At 25.4% G+C, this 21,744-nt stretch overlaps 1 protein-coding gene across 1 annotated transcript; it reads left to right on the top strand.

The window, feature by feature from the left end:
- Positions 1-292: 292 nt before the first annotated feature.
- LOC145832586 (rRNA 2'-O-methyltransferase fibrillarin-like) lies at positions 293-5,357 on the top strand. Its single transcript, XM_082939900.1, has 7 exons — positions 293-308; positions 2,809-2,979; positions 3,301-3,434; positions 4,016-4,186; positions 4,452-4,584; positions 4,770-4,882; positions 5,190-5,357. The coding sequence occupies exons 1-7, from the start codon at positions 293-295 to the stop codon at positions 5,355-5,357; spliced, it is 906 nt and encodes a 301-aa protein (XP_082796026.1).
- The last annotated feature ends 16,387 nt before the right edge of the window (positions 5,358-21,744 follow it).

The following is a 21,744-nucleotide window of genomic DNA, read 5'->3' as shown; positions in this document are numbered from 1 at the left end:
GATTTATAAACATAATTATTTAGACAGTTTAAGTTTTAACTAAACTTGTATTTTTATTATTTATTAAAAAAAGGGTGATCAAGACTATTTAAATAACACTCGGGCAAACTGTTTTAGCTTAAACTAGTTGCAAGTGAAATTAAATTTTTGAAAATAGGTAATAAAATAAACAATTATAATTATTATAAATAGTCTTTAAAATTTTAATTTTATTAGTAGTATTAAATGTATTATTTTAAAATCCAACATAAATATTTTACAACCAGATTATACTTAACACTAAATAAATACAATGGGATTCGGAGCACGTGAGTTTTATTTTTATTTTTGTGTCTATATTTACAGTCAATAATAACATATCTATTTAAAAAAGTAATAATAAATGTTTCTGTAAATTGTACATACTACTTGTTTATTGAACTTATATTTAGTCATAGCTTTTATAGGAAAAATAATCTTATGTTTTAAAATTCAAATCTAAAAATAAACTTTTGACAATGCTCTAAATTTATAAATACCTTTTAATGTTACTAAACAGTTCAATTCTTAATTGGTCATAGCTTCCTTTAGAAAAAACATTATTTATTTTGTCAAACTGATATATAGAATGACTTTTGAATTTTTGATTAATTTTTATTTAGTTTTTATTTCTGTTTTTTAATTTTAAGACTGGAGAAAACTTAATATTTTAATTTTTGTATTTTCATTAAATTTTCTTTTTGGTCTTAAATATTTACAGTTGTCATTCTTATCTAATGTACTTCTTACATTAAACATCAGCAGCATAGTTATTAAAGTATAACAAACTAGTTTTGAATACAGCTTAACTATAATAAAGAGTTAAGATTGTTCTTTAGTCCCTCACAACAAATATTTTCCACCACAATTTTTGTTTTTAAGTCAATAAAGATCAGACATTCATTAACTGGGTCGTATCTACACTTTTTTTTAGTGGGGTTGCACAGTTTTTTGTACAATGCTTTCTGTTTAGTAGCTTTTACCATAAACTTAAGAAATTTTATATCTGTGTGCAACAAAATTTTCTAAAATTACCTTCATAATAATGTTTAAACTTAAAAAAACATGAAAACACTGGTGAAAGAGAATATCAAGTCTAAATTAGTTATTCAGTCTTTTGAAATTTAGTACCTCTTTAAAAAAATATGGACTAAAATTTGCTTGATAAAAAAAATAACATATAGATAAAATCTTTAGTGATATATTTTAAACAGTTTTCTTTTCTATTGTGTTTATTCCAGTTTTTTTAGAGATTGTATAGGAAACCAGACAAAATACACCTATAAGTTGTTTTTAAAAAAAGAGTTTTAAATTAAAAATATTATAAAATTGAAATCTTGAAACTTATTTTTCAAGTTAATAACAACAGGGTTGCTGAAAAACCGGAAATCTTTGAAAACCTGGAATTGTAGAACTTAGGCTAAAAACCTTGGAATTAAAGATATTTTGAAACAAAAAGAAAACCTGGAATTTTGAACAAAAATTACCTTAAAAACTGGAATTTTTCATTTCAAATTTTAAGATGTTAAATTTTGTTTGACACGAAAAATCTTGTAAATAAGATTCAAAGAACTAAATAAAAAATGCTTGCTAAGTGTAATATAGGTTCAATGACCTTGACTTCAATTAATTTATAGGTTTTAACAAAACAAACACAAGCTTGCTTTTAAATGCATGTTTCAATTTTTATTAGTTTTTTTTATGTAATTTTTTTGTATTGTTATACTCAATTTTCGATCTTTTTATAAACTAGAGTCTAAACAAAGAACTATGTTCTTATATCTTTTGCAAGCAAATAAATAGTGTAAATCAATATCATAGTAACATTATTTTGTTAAATTACAGTCACTTTGACCATATAAACTGTATATAGAACCAAAAATGTTTGTTTTATGAACAGTTTAGCTAAAAAGGACCGCCATTTAGCTCCTGCTTACCTTAATCTTATAACTAACTAATTTTACTCAAGAGTAAAAAGTTAATTGATTTCTAAAATATAGTACCTGCACGTTTGATATATAGAGACAAAGAAATCTTAATTAGAATTAAAGCCAATAAGGCAAACAGTGGTTTAAGAATAAATGTAAATGCTGTTAGGCTATGTATACTAACTTATACTTTTACAAGGTTGAAAACTAAAAATAGGTTAAATAGTGTTTATTCAAACATACACTTTTAATCTCGGGCCTAAAAGTGTGAAGATAACAGTATTTGCAAAAACTCGTAATTTTTAATCAGATAATCTAATTACTATAGGCAGTGAATGTATGAACAAGACGCACTCGTTTTAAACTACCCAAAACTTTACTTTAACCACTTATAACTTGCATTTGTATACAATGTAAGACAATGTATGCGAATTGCCACAAATTGAAAAACTCTGATTTATAAGCTAATCTTAACATCATTTAACTAGTATTTATAATGGAGTGTCACTTAAAAAATTTAAGTCCAATAATCTACTTGAACACGTTTAAAAACATAATCCACACTCATAATTTTTACTTTGAGTATTCTTCAAGCAGGGAAGATGAAAATATTTTTCGCATTTTCCGCAACCACGCTAAAACTTTTTCTTTTTTTGCAAAATAAAGGTATCATATTGTAAAAAAGTATATTCTATTGTATTCTATTAGTTTTAATTATGCCACTTTTTATTCCAAACTTGTTTATATATTTTTTAATATGCTTTAACCAAAACATACAGAAAGTAGTTTACATCAACTACTTATATTGGTAACTTGCATAAGTTTTTAAAAAATTACACAAATTAAGCCAATCTTATAACAGAAAGAGGAAGGGGATTCAGTAGCCGCGGGGGACGAGGCGGCAGTCGAGGAGGTTTCAGCGGTCGAGGGGGATCGAAGTTTGGCGGCCGTGGAGGCGGAAGGGGAGGATTCGGAGGTCGAGGCGGAGGCGGGGGCCGTGGCAGAGGGGGAGCTCGCGGCGGACGAGGAAGAGGTATTCAGTATTAAATTCTTTTGTATATATTAACCTATTTTGTATAAGTTTTTTTTATTAATGTTCTGCATGGAAACGAAACCATTTACTGTCATTCTTATCACAGTTTTAATTTAGTTTAGTATTGTTTTTTGTTTTGTCTGAGTTATATTCTAAATAAGTATGTCATTTTTATGTCGTTAGACTTTAATTTAAAATGTACATATATTCAACTCTTTTAAAATTAGGAAAAAGAAATATTTTTATTTATGCAAAGATTTACAACAGTATACAAACAAATGAACTATAATGATAGTTTAAACAAATAGAAATTTTTAACAGGCGGATCAACAACTGTCGTCACGCCTCACAGATTCAATGGGGTTTTCATCGCGAAAGGCAAAGAAGACATGCTGGTCACCAGGAACCTGACTCCAGGAAAAACCGTGTACGGAGAAAAGAAGGTGGAAATTGAGGTAAGAATTAATTAGTACTTTTTTCAGTTATTGTTAAATTTAATCAAGTAATTTTTTTTTGGTGAGGATGTTTTAATATATCTATCTAACATTTAACTATGTTTCTTTATTATTGTAGATAAGTTTTTATATTATTTCAAACAAAACTATGACTGTGTTATTTGAATCATTTTTGTTTACTACAAATTGAGATAAAATTGTTATTTTCAAGTGATAACAGTATGCATTTAAATAGTACATATCTGAGAAAAATATTTTTTTAGCCCTGTGTACTTTTTTCTCAAATGTTTTATTTTTATTATATATAAAGTTCTTTTTGTGACTCTCTCGATCATATTTGTGAGTTTGATACTTAAAAACAAAAGCAAATGAAATTAATTACTCAAATTACTTTTCTTTCGTTAAAACATATTAGATTGTTAATAAAAATGAGTTCGAAAGTTAAAAAAAAATAAAAGTTTAACATAAACTATTAAAACAATATCTTATTTGAAGATACACGCCAATTTCAACCATAAAAACTGATTACACTTTCATAGTATGAACTAATATGAAATAGTATGATTATATGTTCATAATAGGAGAACGGAACAAAAGTCGAATACAGGGCGTGGAACCCGTTCAGGAGCAAGTTGGCCGCCTCCATCCTCGGAGGAATCAGGAAGTTGCACATGAAACCCGGATGCAGCGTCCTCTACCTCGGAGCCGCTTCGGGAACCACCGTTTCGCACGTTTCCGACCTTGTTGGAGCTGTTAGTTTTTAATTGATGTGTTTTTTGAACATTGTGTCATAACTGATAAGAAAGAAAAACTATATACGTTTTATAAAATGGTTTGCTTCATATATTTGTTTCTCAGTTTGATCTCGTTAGAGCTGTTTCTTAATCTTTTTTATCTAAATTGTCTCTTACATAACAGCAAATTTTTCACGGTTTTAATGATCTGTATTAAATCAAAAAAGTATCTTTCTCCAACTTTTTCAAATCTAATGTACGTTCTTCATGTTTCAAACAACAGGACGGACAAGTATTCGCGGTGGAGTTCTCCCCGAGATCCGGTCGCGATCTGCTCAACGTCGCCAAGGAGCGACCCAACATCGTCCCGATAATCGAGGACGCCCGCCACCCGTGGAAATACCAAATGTGCTGCGGTGAGATTTTTTAAAATTCAAACTTAAAGTTGTTTGATTTGTAAAACACAGGTTTATAACTCAGCGTCTTTGTTGACGCTAGCTAAGAATTAACAATTAACTATAAATACGTTAACGTATTGTTTATCACATATTCTAAGGTTTATCTTGTCATCAAGTTGTGTATTTAATTATTTTTAATCCAGGCATGGTGGACGTTGTGTTCGCGGATATCGCTCAGCCTGATCAAGCTCGAATCGTCGGCGAGAACGCGAAACGTTTCCTCAAAACCGGCGGCCACTACATCATCTCCATCAAGGTAATTTGTTTTCATTAAAAGTTGTTTCAATTCATAATGAAGTAAGAAGGCTAAACTTTTCCCCAACTCATAATGACGCACAGTGAAATTGATAAACTCCTAATTTTTGTTTACGTAACAATTTTTCATCAACTTTTTTTGCTAAAATCATACAGACCAAAACTAATTCAAAATGTATTTCGAACATTACCAGACGGCCTCCATCAATTACTTTACTTTAAATCAATTTACGTTCCTTCCATATTGAAACACGTTAAGTTAAATAAAATCAAAATCCAGAATGTATAAATAATTTTTTATATACCAGGCCACGTGCATTGACTCGACGGCAAAACCGGAAGCGGTGTTCGCTCAGGAAGTTGCCAAGTTGAAGGAGTTCAAGTTGAGACCCGAGGAGCAGATGACGTTGGAACCTTACGAGAGGGATCACGCAGTCGTCATCGGTACTTACAGGAAGCAGAAGAAACAGGAATAGATTAGAGATGTTGTGCTACATTGTTCAGAAACTTTTGTCATCATCAGACATTAATTAGGGAATTTTATTTGATTTGATCGTTTTGTAGCCAATAAACTTAGAATGGCTTGTTGTGAATGACTGTTGTAATTTTGTTTAAAAGTCTGTTCTTTATTTAAGTCTGTTTTTACAAAACTCTTTGACTTATAGAAATTGCCTTTTTTAGCTAATGTTGTATTTATTAAGATTTTATTAAAACTACTATTTTGATAACAAAATGAACAACAGAAACAGTTTACTCTATAAATATTACTGTTTGTCGAATAAGTATAAAGTATAAAAATATCTTAGTTTATATGGTATTTTAATTTCACCACAGGTTTGCTGTAAAAAAGTAGTTTAAATGTTATGCAATGTTTCTAGGTTTCTGATTATTTTACTAAATCACAACATTTTTAGCTGAAATTTATAAGTTGCCTTATATATTAACAAGCAGTTTTCTTATACTTAATTCTACCTTTTAAAACATACGAAAAAAATGATATGTTTGAAAATTTAACAACAAGTATTTTTTTATTGTTAAATTGTTTAAGCAAAACAATCATTAATTTACAAAATTTTAATTTGTTTTTAATAATCTCCCAATTGAAAAGATTTAAAAAATAATTTTCCTCTAAATCTAAACAGAAAGACTAAACATTTATTTTTGTTCATATTTATTTATATATACCCTTGATTGCTAAGAATTTAATCATTTTACGAAACGCTGTTTTTTGAACAGTTGTCATAACTACATGTCGCTAACTCAGTATGAACAGCCGAAGTTTACCGGCATTGTTATGTTTACGACAAAAAAAAAAGACGCTCAAAATATCTGACCCAAAGATCTGGTGCACGTAAAACCTTTCGGTTGTCAAGCAACACACCACGGATACCTTTGAACGTCCAGGATTCTTAATAACAAAAAACTTTTTCTTGTTATAAATGATTAAATAAGTTTTAAATTGCTTAAAATAGGTTTAACTCCATGAAAAACGTTTTATACGATAACGTTTGAAACGTTTGAACGATACAAAATATAACAAGTGTAGGTTTGATTACAACTTCTGCTAATTGGAAATATTTAAGTACATAAAATAAATTTCTATTAAAGGTAAATATATCCCTTTTCGCATTTTTATCACACAAGCTAAATCGAGACAACATTGTTTTACTAATTTTTGTACGATTATCACTTCTTGCGATAATACATTTGACATAACAAAGTATTTTTTATAATATAAAACTGAATATAAAAATGATGACCCGTCGTTTGCTTCTACTAACTCAGCGATTCTTAACCTTAGAATAATGATTTTTTTTTGTTATATAGGGGTAAATTTTATTTATCACAAGTTATGTAAATTATTGTTTATTAATTTTTATTTATAAGTTATGTTTTACTATAAAGCTTTTTACAGTTAAATAAACTCTTTATACTTTCCGAGTTTTAATATTTATTAACCTTAATTTCCAAAAATCCCTTTTTTTTAAACACACAAAACTACACGAGGGGACTTAATTGCACGAGAACAAAATTGCTCGAAGGGTCAATTTTGCATGAAGATACTCTTGCACGAAGACAAAATTTTTAATTTTCAATTACCAAGATTCAATTTTGCATGAGTTAAAATTTTTTACAGAGAGTCATTTTCGCACGAGAGTAAAAAAACATAAAAAAATTAAACATAAAACAAACACAAAAAAAAATATCAAAAAAAAAAAAAAAAAGTTACTGGCCGATAGTAAGGGTTAGGGGTAACAGTGATAAGAAAATAAAAGTAAAATGATAAATACTAAAATTTAAATTTAAATTATAAATAAAAAGTTAATTAAAAGAAATAAAAGCTAATACTGAGGGTAAAGGTTAAAGGTAACAGTGAAAGAAAAAAAAAATAATAACTAAAGAAAAAAAGTTATTGACCGAGGGTGAGGATCAAGAGTAACAATGGTAGTAAAAAAATTATAAACTAAAATGTTTAAGAAAACTTAAAAACAAAACAAAAAAAATTCAACCTCTGCAAAATGTTTCCGTGCAAAGTTGTCTGCTTGTGAAAAATTGTCTCCGTTCAAAAGTGTTGTCCTGCAATTTTGTCTTCGTGCAACTTTGACATTTACCCTATTTTATTTGTTAGGCTAAATATAGTAAAAACCCAATCAAAGTTGGTTTAACATTAAAAAAAGGTTGAGATAAGGCTGTACAAACTGATCTTTGAAACTGTTTTATTTTTTGTTATTGTTTTATAGTAACAGACCTGAAACAAATCTTTATTAACTTAAAGTTCAAAAAAACTAATCAGTAGAAATCTAATTTAGTTAAATACTTATTTATTATAAAACATAGAGTTTTAAACGTTACAGATAACAGTAGTGTTTTAGTTTAATTTGTCATAACAATATATAATTTTGAATTTTTAATTATTATACAGTCTGCCTTTAATTGACGAACAAAGAAATTTTACATAGTATAAGGTAATGCATGAAACCAGTTTACACAATTCAAAACATTTGAAACAATTACAAAACCTAGTTAACATACGTTCGAATATTTTTTGGATAACAGCGATTATTTACCAAGCTAAGTTTACTAACAGTTCTATAAAAGGCTAAAATGTCCCTTATGGTATTTATATCTTACAAGCTGAATAAAACAATTTTTTTAATAATCCTTCTACAGCCAGTAGATTTTTATATACTAATTTGCGAAAAAAAATATTTTTCAATAATGTAAAACAGAGTGAAAAAAGCGTTGAAAATTGTTTGCTTCTACAAAATGTTTAAGATTTATTTTATTAAATTATTACTGTTTCATAGTTACAGGGTTGGCACTCATTTTTTCAAACTTTTTTCCAGGTTTTCCAAATTTCTTCCAGGTTTTTAAAAGTACACATTTTTGGGTCTATTTTTAGTTTTAAGTTGATTTCTATTAAAGATACTGTGTTAAATAGAATAAAGCATTGAAAAGATACTGTAAAGTTCCTTTAAATGTGTTTTTTAATAGAACAAAGTTTTGATGATGACAAATAATTTTAATTATATGAATAATTTTTGTGTCAAATCAAAATTTTACAACTCAAAATGTTTAAGCTATTAAAAATCCAGGTTTTTTGATCAAATTTTCAGGTTTTTCCAGGTTTTTTTCCAAATTTCTCAAATTTTAAGTATTTCCAAGTTATTTAAGCCTAAATTGTCAAATTCCAGGTAAAGTGGCAACCCTGTAGTTATAAAGTCCGAACGAATTGTTATTAAGTCTCAGTTCTAAAAATTTCGATCTAGCAGAATTATTTTATTAACTTAATTGATTTTTCTTTGTACAATATAGAGTCTTAAACGTCACAGGCTAACATTTATGTTTTAATCAGATCTATATTAAAAGAGGTAATTTAAACATTAACTAATTATACAGTCGGACTATACTTCACGAATAGATGACTTTGCCTAGTTTATCTTGTCGTAGTCAGCCCTCGTTCCACGTAATGGATTACAGCCTTTCAAATACAAATAAAAATAAGAAAAGTATATCATTTTAATTACTTAAATGTTTAAAGGTTATAATTTTAAAACAGAAAACATGTAGCATAACTTATTAAGACATTGCTGAAAGTTTTTTTTTTAATAATTTTCTGCTTTGTCAAAATAGTAGTATTATACACATTACTTGAAGTTTTAGTAAAAAGAACATACTACATGTATGTATTTTATATCATAACGAGTATTTCCCTACATAGAAAAGCTATTAAACAGGTTTAATTTATATTTTGTTTAATATAAATAGCAAACAATATGTACTGTTGCTGGTTTATTTAAAACAATGAAAAAACCCGAAGCTTGTCAACAATCTAGTAGCAAAATCAAGTGGCAAAAACTAATTCTAAATCGTAATATTGTTAAGTTAAACAAGTTGGTTACTGAATTGACAGTATTATAGAGTAAAGTTGTTGTAGTTCAAAATTTCATCATATTACTTCAGTAAAATTTTATTCAACTTTAAGTTCAGGTACAATCGTGATGTGTAAAAAAATGTATCTAACTTATTTTTAAAACATGATAAGACACTATTAAAAGTTTTTCTAGTAAAATATTCTAAAAGTTCTTTTCCAAACGTTTCAGTGCAGTAAACAAAACAGCAGCTTCATTGATTTTGCTGAATTCAATACAGAAAGCTTGTAACTCGGAGAAGATCATCTTGACATCCAGAAGGTTGTATATGATCAGCGATTGTAAACGAAGGCATACCAATTTCACTAAACGAATCTGTTTAAAATATTAAACGTAAGAACTAAATAGAGAAAAATATTTGTTATACAAATCTTTACTGTTTCACGTATTATTTCTTTTAATTACTTATAAAAATAAACTTTGCCGAAAGTCTAAAAACATAAGGTTGAAATTTTGTATGTTGGGAGATGAGCTCAAGTTAATATATATGGTGATAATTTTTTTTATTATTATACAAAAGCTTTTAATAGATTGAAACCTTTAAGTCTACTAAAAGCTTCTGTTCTGATGATCCTAGTTGTATAATCAACATTTATGTTTATCTTTACTTAATATACCAAATATTGTCTTCAAAAATAACTAAACTTTTTTTTTAATATGTAGTTTTTAGGTTTTTAGTTTATTCTATTCACGGTTTTAATTTTCTCGGAAAAGATATTAAAACTGACAACAGTTTATTTTAATAATATTATATAGTTTTAATAATAAAACTAGATTTTTAACAATAAAAGCTTATTAATAAAGTTCTCATTTAATTTTTTATTTACAAATTTTTAAGTAACTGTTTACTAGTTTAAAAAGTTTTTTTAATAACCATTTTATTGTCTTTATAATTTAAATTGTGACTAAAACCTATTTATTAACGCTTAAAAATAGTAACTATGGTTTACTTTGCTTTATTTGTGTTAGTAAATAAAATATTCGTTTAAAACTTTGCGCTTCGATAGAATCTTAAGTCAGATATTTAAAGAATATTGACAAATTTATCTTACCATGCTGTTTAATACACTTATTGAAGTTAGAATAACAACATTTGTGATTTTAATTTTGATTACATTTATACATTAGTAGAGTTAATTTCGTCAATCTGTCAATTAAACCAACAAAGGTTGTGTCTCTTGTAAAATTGTGCTTAAGTTTATATCAATAAAGTTAAAGTTCTACATTGTAAAAACACTAATGAAAAACTTACAGTTTCTACTTCGCCTTTTTTACTTTCAAGACATATTTTAATGAAATCAACGGCATTAAGTTCTATAAAGTTATTCGGTATTTTGACACACAAGCGGCTCAATATGCTGACAATGTTCGTTTAAAAAGAATTTAAATAAATTATTTTGCTTAATTATTTCATTTAAGTAGTTTATAAACTGAAAATAAATTAAAAATAACTTAGTTTACTGATTATAGTAAGTCATCTTGAAAAGTTTACGGAATTTACTTGTGAGTAAATAAACTATTCTTTTTTTAAATACTCGTTTATAATTTGGTTTCTGCTGAAAGAGCTAAAAATAAATAAAAAATCTGAAAAGTTAATACAGGGCTTATTCACTTATTCGGACTTCACTTATCCGGACAGTTATGATCAGAAGAAAGTTCAAAAAATTCACATTGTTAAAAACTAACATTTTTGTATGATACAAATATCAAAGCTTATAATTGGTGTCAGCAAGAAGCCACACCAGAAAAAGTATCACAACTTATCAAATTCCGTGAGTTTTTGCTGACAAATATAAAAAAACTATAAAAAGAAATTTCAATTATTTCTTATTTTAGCAAAACTTCAATAAAAACTAATTTGTTAGGAATGATATGTTTTCATTAAATTGACTTCAAACTTAGTCAATTTTTTTTCGTTTTTCTTTATGACTGGTTTTTTGTTCTTTGTTTAAAAGATTTTTTTCATTTAAACAGATAGGTTTACATTATTATTTGTTTAGAAAGATAAATTTGATTTCTATTTTCTGTTAATCAAAAATTATTCAGTTTTTTAAACTAATAGTTAGAGCACGTGAAATTACAAATGATGAGTTTTACTTGATCCTCAAAAAACTTAAATCGTTACAGAGTGTTAGTAAATCTGATGTTTTTCTTCCTTAAAAAAATTAACTAAATAACCTAAAATTAAGCTTCTATTATTTGTCATTTTATTATATATTACTCGTATTACTATATAGTTGTTTTTACCATAACACTTTTATTATGCATTGCATTATATGCAACAATTATATTATTATATGAAAAAATTGATTTCTGTACTTATACGGAAATTTTGTTATCCGGTTATGTTTACAGAATCATCTTGCTCAACGTGTCCGAAAAAGTAAATAAGAACTGTACTTCAAATAAAAAACTATATATAATTAAATAAAAAACTATATAACACCAGTGAAAGTTAAAAACTTAAAGGATATTTGATAAAAGGAGAATTCAGAACTAGTATGTATTTACTGTAGATACTTTTGGTCCAGCAAGAGTTTTATACAGTTTTGTTCATTTTAAAATCTTAAAATTAATTTCGCTACTGTAAAATAAAAGTTAATAAAACTTTTTGTTTACATAGTTACGAAAAAAAGAAAAAAAGTTCAAACAGTTTACATTAAGAATGACAAATATGAATGTTTTACTCTAAACTAGAACTATAATTAAAATCGTTATAAATACTTTCATTGTTGTTTTAAATTACACTTTGTCAGCATTGTACTAATAAATAAACTTGTAAAAAACCTTTTAAAGTTAGAAAAAACAACACTAATATCTCTAAAATTATTAATAATACCATAAATGATTTACTAACATCTAAAGTTTGCTTTGAATTCAGCATATCCAAAAGTTTTTCAATATATTCTTTCGACAAATTAGTTTTCACCAACACAGCAAGTAGTTCAACAGCTACTAATGGGTTCTTTTTCACCAAAGATTTTAATCTATAAATTATTTTTTTGCATATAAAGTATTTTATTAATTTAATGTAGATAGGTTTTGTTCGTAATTTTACTTAAATGTTAAAAATGTTTACTTTAAAACTTAAAAGAACAACTAAATTTTACGATAATTCCTTTTAGGTAACATACATAAGGAAGTAACTATAGAATTGATAAAGAATAAAATAAAAAGTTAAAACAAAAAGTTCCAATAACTTAAACAAAAGTACTTAGTTTAAAAACTTAAAGTATATAATGACACTAGTTGAACAAAAAAAAAACATTTCTCAAATTTTTTTTGGTTCAAAGACCTGGATAATAGTGTACATTTTAACTTGATGATAATTTGCAAAAAATCTAAACATTGTGAACAACTTGAGCAAAACCAACAAACTTTTCAGGTTTAAAATCGATGTCAATCAACAACTTGTTGGCTTCAGTCACGTCCCTTATACTTTTCAGCTTCTTTTCAACAATTGCAAAATCACGCATGCGTAACGAAGACCCGATTGATTTCTTAACAAGGTCAGTAGCTTCTATGTCTGAAAATATTTATTGCATATTTTACTTTACAGTGTATGATTTTTTAATGAGAAATGTTCAATTAAGTCTTATATTTGTATAGTATATTTTTTAAATTTAAGAAATATAAATAAAAATTGACTTTAAGTTTAGTTGATAGTTTTTTTCATAAACTTAACATTTTTGGGTCGAAACAATATGTTTTTATCGTATATCACAAAGTCAACTATTAGTTTTAATAATTAGTTTTAAAACTATTTATCTCTAAACAATAGTTTTTGTAAAAATAAATTGTGTAATTTAATGAGTAAATTAGCGATTAACAAGCAATTAATAAATTTTTTATTTTAAAGTCAGTCAGAATTTAAATTTTAAGATATTTTTCAGTTCAACATACTTTTTAGACTAAAATTAAATGAAAAATCAAAATAACAAGTTAAGTTTTTTATGAAGGTTTCGAGTAAGAATATTTTACCGCATGAAATAGTTACGGCTATTAATAGGTTATGTTAAAAAGTGCTTTTCATAGTCTAAAGTATTTTTAAGCTGTTTTTTCTGTTATTTTTTATATTTTTCTCTGACTACATATGATTGCTCATAACGTTTGGAACAATAGTAATCAGAAACAACAATTTTTGTTAATATAATAGTTAATTTTTCTGAAGATGATGTCATAACAATTTAGTAGTTTTATAAAAACATGAAAAAAAATCGAGGTTGGTGATCTTTAATACAAAAGTTTATAATTTAAAAGACTGTAAAGCTACTAACAATAATATATCAATTATTACTTAATGTTCAGTGCAAAGCTTGTTCAGCTACTCATGTTAAACTTAAAGTAAGTTAAACAAGCTAGTTTTTTAAACTGACAATCTTGTTTAGTAAAATTATTATAATTATATCAATTGGCATAATTTTTTTAAACATTAATTTTGTTTAAACTTATGTTTAGTTAGGCTTATGTAAAGTAATAAATGTGTCTCATTATTATTAAAACTTGATTAAGCATCAATTAAACTGTTTCTGATTTCATACATTGAATAACCTGTTCAAACCTAGTATCATTCTGAACAACGCAGACACCTCTTTAATTGTACTGAACTGAATACAGAAAGCTTCCAACTCGATGAAGATCTTCTTTGCATCTAAAACGTTGCTTTTAATCAGCGAACGAAAATGAGTGCTAACCAACCTCACTAAACGAGTCTGTTTAAATGTTTCTGTAATAAATATTAAAAACTAAAAAAATGCTTTAATTACAGGAACTTTGATTTTATCACATTTTTCGTTTTTTTTTTTCATTTTAACAACAATTGCCTTTACAGACAACTAATTTAGTTTAAGTTTGAAAATGTAGTTTTTAGATTCTTAAGTTGTATCTAAGTTTTAAATATAATTTTCCAATTCATAAATCGGTTGTAAATTCATAACAAAGATATATTTTAATAATAGAAACTTCTAAGTTATATTTTTCATTTAGTCTTTATTTACCAATTTTAAAACATAACTTTCTTTAAAGTTCTTTGATTAATTATATTCAATTGTTTACCAATATAAAACATAAAAAACAAAGGATTTTGATTGCTTAATCAAACTAAATTAATTTTTTGTTTAAAAGCAAATTTTTTTTTTGAATTTTAGTTGCTTGAATTTAAGTGTTATGTTAAATATTATTATCTCGTTAAAGAAATGTGTCACATATTTGTGTAATGTATATATATATATATAATACTATATATATATATATATATAGTTTAATATACAAAATGACCTTTTGGTTAAAACAACTGTTTCTGCGTCTTCAGCTGCGTCTTCAGCGAAGTTTTTTATTCATTTGTATATACATATATATAAATATATAATTAGAATTAAGTTATTTAACTTAATAAATTAATTTTTTTACACTAAGCCCGTCTTGAGGGCTTTATTATTAAAAAGGTTTATTTAAAGATGCAAAACTCAAAGGACTCGAGTTTCGTGACTATTTACTCATCAGCTTCAAAACAAGTTTAAAATAAAGCACAAAACAAAATCACGAATGAAAGTTAAAAATTTTTTGCATAAATAGATTATGACGTAATTTAAATTTTTTAAATGTTTGTTTAAAAAATTTTTCAAATCTACATTTCTTAACTCAAAATATAATATTATTAAGAAGACAATAAAAATTTAAATGAAAAACAAAGCAACTCACAGTCTCATTTTTGCCTTGGTTACTTTCAAAACACGTTTTAATACATTTAACAGCATAAAGTACTAAAAAATTATAAGGTATTTCGACACATAAGCTCAGTCTACTGACAACCTGCATTTAATAATGAAGTTAAAACACTTATACAATAAGAAACAATGAAAAATAGAAAAAACAATTTTACCAAATTGATTTAATTTAGCATAATTTAATAAGTTTACTGAACTTATTTTTAATTGCTTTAACTTTGGAACTTAATTTAAGTCAAAATTTTAGATTGTAAAAAATCTTTTGCTAAAAAACAATCAGTAGATAATAAAATTTTAAAAAGTGTACTTTGAATTTTAGTACAACATAAAATTAGTATGTTTGAATCACATATGCACGAAGTGAGATTTGAAGAAAAGAGGAAATTTTTGCACTAAGTCTTTTTTGAACTGCGTCAATTTTGCATGCAGAAACTTTTGCACGTTTTAGAAAATTTTTCAATATTTTTTTTTTTTATTAAAACTTAATTTATTTATTTTTTACTATCACTGTTACATTTAAACCTTACCCTCGGTCGGCAACTATATATCTTTTTGTATGTTTTTACTATGAATTTAATTTTTTTTATTTTTTTGTTGTTTGTTTCGTTAAAAGTATTTATTAACTAATTTTTAAATTATTACCATCACTCTAATACCTAACTTTTATCTTTGGTTGTTAATTTTTTTTATTAATATTTATATTAGTACTTTTTTCTTATATTTTACTATCACTGTTACCCCTAACTCTTACCCTCAGTAAGTAATTTTTTCTTGTTTTTTTTTTCTTGTGTTTGTTATTAATTTATCTGTTTTTAATTTATTTAATAGAGTTTTTTCTTTATTTATTTTATCTCGTGCAAAATGTCCCTTCTGCAAGAGTTATTCAATCCGAAATAGTTTTGTGCAAATACATCCCTTAATGCAAAGTGTCCGTTCGTGCATATTTGACCCTTTGTGCAAAAATGTCTTCGTGCATATTTGACCCGCCCCAAAACTGTCATATTACACATTAGTTATTGGCGAGAACTTGTAGGCGAGATCAAGTTGGAGTTTTTAAAACAGAACTCAGTACTAATATATTTTTACTTGAGATACAGTCTAGCAGAAGCCTTTACTACTTTTTTTTACTTAATTTAAATCCCTACGCTAGTTTGACTATGGTAATATAGTTTAATAAAATAACTAAGTTAATTAATATGAATTAAAGAAATAATAATGTCAATAATTGTACCTATTCGGTTGTAATTGGATTCATAATCTTAATTGTTTAAAAACATTACATTACTTTTAATATTTTAAGTTAGCACTAAATCACTAAGTATAAAACAACTGTATTTTCTAACTTCATGAATGCAACAGTATACTTAATAAAGTTTTGTTTGACAAAATAAAAAAAATACTAACCTCCAAAACTTGCATTGAAATCGCAATATCAAAAAATTTTTCAAGATACTCTTTTACCAAACCAGCTTTAACCATTGTATAAAGTAGTTCAATAGCTACCAATGGGTTATAGTTCAGCAAAGATTCCAACCTATAAAATTAATAATTTTTCCAAGTTAAAATTTTTACTATCGTTTTCAATAAACGTTACTTTTAAAGTTTTTACTCTAGTGGCAATACATTAACTTAAAAATAAGTAAATTAAGTTAAAGAGTACAATAATTTTATTGGTTGTTAGACAGATACTAAGACATAAATTGTTACCACAAAAGCAATTATAATAACTTTTGATATCGAAAATCATATAATACAGAAAAAAAGAACTTAGTTTATAGCTTGAAGACGGCTGTACACATTTCAATTTTACAATATACAGCTGAATATAAGAAATATTAATACTTATATAGTATTAACTTTTCAGGCTTGAAATCGCTGTCCCTTAATAACTTGTTTACTTTAGACGAGTTGACAGGAATGTTTTCCCTTATGTCTCTCAAAACCTTAACAACAGTTTCAGTATCGTCGACGTCTAACAAAGATCCAGATGCTTTTTTGAGAAGGTTACTTGCATGCTTGTCTGAGAAAATTTGTTACATGCTTAGTTCTACATTATTTATGTAGTTTAAGACTTTATAACCATTAGTAAAGCATTTTTTTGTATGCTGATATAAGTAAGTCGTTTTAAAGTTTAGTTATTACATTGTTCCTAAAATCAACAAAATTAAATTGCAGAATTACTTTCCTACTATCTGACTTAAAATAGACTATTTAGTTAAAACATGTAAATTTAAATGTGTTATCTACAATTTAAATTAAAAAAAATCTTCTTATCTAAGCTGCAGATCATAAAAAGAAGGCCATGTTTTGTGAATTAATGATAAACATATAATAAATGTTATTTAGCAGTTTAGATATTCTTATTAACCGTAACTTAAATGCTTTAGGTTATTTTTTTTTCCTTTAAACTGTTATAAAAAAAACAGTACTATGAGCTAAACAGCAGCTTGAATTTTTTTTCCATAAATATTATTTTAATAAACGAATCAATGAAAAAATAGTTACTTTAGTTTAATAAATTTATTAAAACAAGAACTTTAAAAATAAACTTATATAACTTTAAAAAAAAAAAATTAAAATTAATATACATATACATATAGAAAAACTTAAAATAATTTGTAAATATTATTACTATGAAAAATCATATGTTAATTGTAAATAAAATAATCTAATAAATAGAAATGAAATGCAGAGAAAATTATAAAACTTTTTTAAAAAGTTTATTAGATAAGAGTTCTTTTATGTAACTAAACTAAGCTTTCATCAAAAAATTTAATTTGAAAAAATTTAGGCTAACCGATTTTATTTTGAAAAACTTCTTTTTTCTCCTTGATATCCGAACTACATGCAATACTTCTGTTAGACAAGTAGCATTTTTTAAGATCTAGTACAAATTTTGCAACAAGTATTTAAAAGCATGCTAAAAAAAATTACAGACTGCACACTAATACTTCAAAAATATCAGGAAAAATTATTTATTTTAATTCATCAGACAGAGAGTCCTAACTCTTTTTGAAAATTATTTTTTTTAATGTTTTATTATTAGTTCCAAAAGTAAAGCTTGAATTTTCTTGTTTAGATTCAAACTATGATAATTCAAAACTATAATTTTCATTAGTGTTGTAAGTTTACTATAATACATTATTATTGGTAGCATTTTTATTTAATTATCAACAGTGCTTCGATTTTTAAGAGACATTAGCTGGTTTAAACTATAGTTTATGTTTACTTTTTATATAATACGATGGCGTTTAATCATTTAATAGTAATATAGTTTATTTATAATGTATGTAATGTACAATATGTATATTTAATGAAACTTAGTTTGTTAAAATAATTAGTGATCATTAAATTCATGTTTGTAGTTTACAATAATAAACAAGGTTAGCTTTTAAATACTTTTCCTAACAATTTACATTTTTTATTTCGTTTTTAATTAAATTCAAAACCTATTACAATGTCAAATTAAGTTAAGTACGAGCAACTTGCTCAAAAAAAATTTAAAAACATTTTCAACCCGGTAAATGCTTTAATATGGAATTTTTAGTCGCCAAACTATTGATCTAAAAGCATTACAAAAGTTTATAATTCCCTTAAAAATTATATTAACCAATCTAGCACTCGGCAAAATAAAAAGTTTATTGCCTCAATATATATAGAGAACTTAATTGATTTTTTTACTATCTCGACTATATATTAGTTCTTTAACAGCTTTAAAACAAATATTTTTTTCTTAATCTTTTTTTAAACTGATAAAGTAATATTATATGTTTCGATTTTTAGAAAACAAGTATAGAAATCTTAACTACTATAGAGGTAATAATTAATCTATTCTTTTAAGACTTTATTTTGCAAACTAAGTTTCTGTCAAAGATCTTGTCCGTTCTTAAATAACATATCTTATATAAATTAAATTAAATAATTAGAGTTACAAAGATAAAATTATGTTTTTAAAGGACGTACAAAATTATACTTTATGATATTTACTGATTAATAATAATTAGAATTACCCAATAGTGTACAGTAAAACTTTTTTTGTTGCTTACTATGTATAAATAACAACCTGAACCAGGTGAAATTTTATTATTAAAATAAAAACTTTTAATAACATGTTATCAAACTGTATTACTGTACATATACAGCCACTATACATAAAATTTTTCAGTTTGCAATGTGTAAAAAGAAAATATAAGTTATCTACTAATTTGTATAATGTGTTTTATGTTTTGATTTTAAGAAAACAAACAAATAGATTATTACTTCTAAATAAGAAATTATTTATTTATTTCTTAAACACCTTTTTAAGTAAGCTAAGTTTCGGTTAAAGACCTTGTCAGTGCTAATAAAAGAAATTTAAAATATATGTAGCAGTCATGGAAAATAGTATTTAACCAATTCAATAAATTTAATTCGAGACTTAACTAAATTTTAAACTTTACCATTAATTCAATACTATTTTTAAAATTTAATATCTTTTGTTTTTTGAATAAAACGTTGTTTTTATTTAGTTATTTATATACTACTTTCCATGACTGCTATATCATGCCTTTTTAGATTTTTTATTTAAGCACTGACGATATCTTTGACCGAAACTCAGTCTGCATAAAAAGTTTTAAAGGAATTAGTTTATGTTAGCTAGTGAGTCTGAATTTAAAAAGAAGACCAAAAAAATGATTTTTAAATGTTTTAAGTTATTCAAATTACTTTCATTTCTATTTTATATATATATAGGACAAAAACATACATCTAGCTCGAGTATCAACTTTATATGTTATTAATTTGACTTACAATAGAAGTTTAAAAATACATCAATGCATATGTAAAAAAAATACATATTTAATAAACATTCACCTTATTTGTGTCAATTGATTCTTCAATTGCCTTATTTCTTCCTTAGCCTTTACTAATTTCTCCTTAGCGACTTTTAGCTTCTCTTCAGCCCTGTCAGCCCTTATTTCCAATTGTTTACACCTTAAAAAAGCATTACCATTTATTGTTGTTTTTTAACTTATCTCGAACTAGGAGTTATACTTCTTGCAATGCTTTCATATCTAAATTTAGTTAATCGCAAAGAATAACACATTGTTAATTTTTTATTCAACAACAAATAATCAATGATAAAAATGATATTATTAATAACCTCTTCTGTGCCTCCAAGTTCGTCATCATCTGATGAGTAGTTGATGATACTGATTGTTCATAATAGTGTCTATTAATAAAACCTACAAGAGTAAATTATGTTTCATTACTTAGAAGTGAATAGCTTAAGAACTGTTAAAGGTATATTTCAAAAACAAACATTTAAAATAAATTTTAACTTAATTTAAATAGTTTTGTTTGATACCAGGCTTTCTCAAGTGAGGTATAATCATTCCTATGAAAAAGGAAATTTTAGTTAAGGGTGATTTTGAAATATTGGACACTAAGAGGGTAACCAATACAAAGGAAGCAACAACTAACTTAACTATGTTTTTTAATTTAATTAAATGTAGCGATTATAAAAACTAATATAAGAAACCCTGTTTAAGACTAATTTACAACTTTAAAAAAGAAGAACTTATGTCTTTAAAGGCCATAGATAGGACAAAACACTTTTTTTACAAAAATTAACTTTGGCTTTGATATGAAAGCTTTTATTACAAACTATAAGCCTGTTTTTAAAGAACTTAAAAGTATCATTTAACTTTTGAAATATTTTATTTTTCGTAAAAAGTTTTCGAGACAGATTTTTTAGGGTCAATATTCTCGGAAATTAAAAAAAAACACTAAATATCTATCTCCTCCTTCATTTTCAAGCAATCTTCTTTAAATTTTCCAAAAATATTTCCTTACATTATAAGAAAACAACTTAATTATAAACTTTATTATTTTAAAAAAATAAACTTTTATAACAAATAATTAAAAAAAACTCTTCTTTTTTTTTTATTTTTACTTGAAATTTTTTAAATTCAGAAGTAACGTTTTTTTGTTATTGTATAAAGATTAGACTGTATTAAAAAAGATTGTTCAAAAATTTTAGGAGGAGATAGATTTTAAACAAAATAGTCTTTTTTCGCTGTTTTAGTTTTCACTTTCTATAAGGAATGTATTATGCGGCCCGACTTTGACTCAAAAAATAATTTGAATTGTTATTAACTATTAAATGCATCATAAAGTTTAGAAAAACTTATATATAATAAGATCATTTTGTAAAAAACATGGCTTACCCCCCCCCCCTTTGGCCTTAAAACTTTAAAGCTTTTGAAAAAAGTTTATTGATAATTGTGCATGATTACTAATGGTTAGCAGTAGCATAGCAGCTAAGTTACACATTGTAAGTTCCGATATAAATAAAAGTCAAACAAAAGCTCCTTAATTGCTAAAAAAGAATTATATATACAAATTGTCAAGTTTTGTTTATATAGTGTCATTTTAATATTTTTATACACACTTTTTAATTATTTTGTAAGTACATTTAAAGTTTATTTTGTTTTGCATATTTGCTGAGCAAGCAATTTTCAAAAAAGCTTTAATTTTTTTTATACCCATATCCCTTATCAATTTACCAAAATGTATCAAAAATTAATTAAAAAAGATGTTCAATAGTAAAAAATAAAAAATAATAAAAAAAGAAAATTTTTTGCTAACTCAGCAAATATGCAAATCAGACTGGTTTTCATATAGACTAGCTACTACTTTATACTTAAAAACGCCAGCCCTAATAA

Source organism: Thalia democratica, chromosome 3 (genome assembly GCF_965202585.1).
Source record: "Thalia democratica chromosome 3, ktThaDemo2.hap1.1, whole genome shotgun sequence".
NCBI lineage: Eukaryota > Metazoa > Chordata > Thaliacea > Salpida > Salpidae > Thalia > Thalia democratica.
Note: the sequence above shows the minus strand (reverse complement) of the source record. Positions and strands in the feature narration are given on the sequence as shown.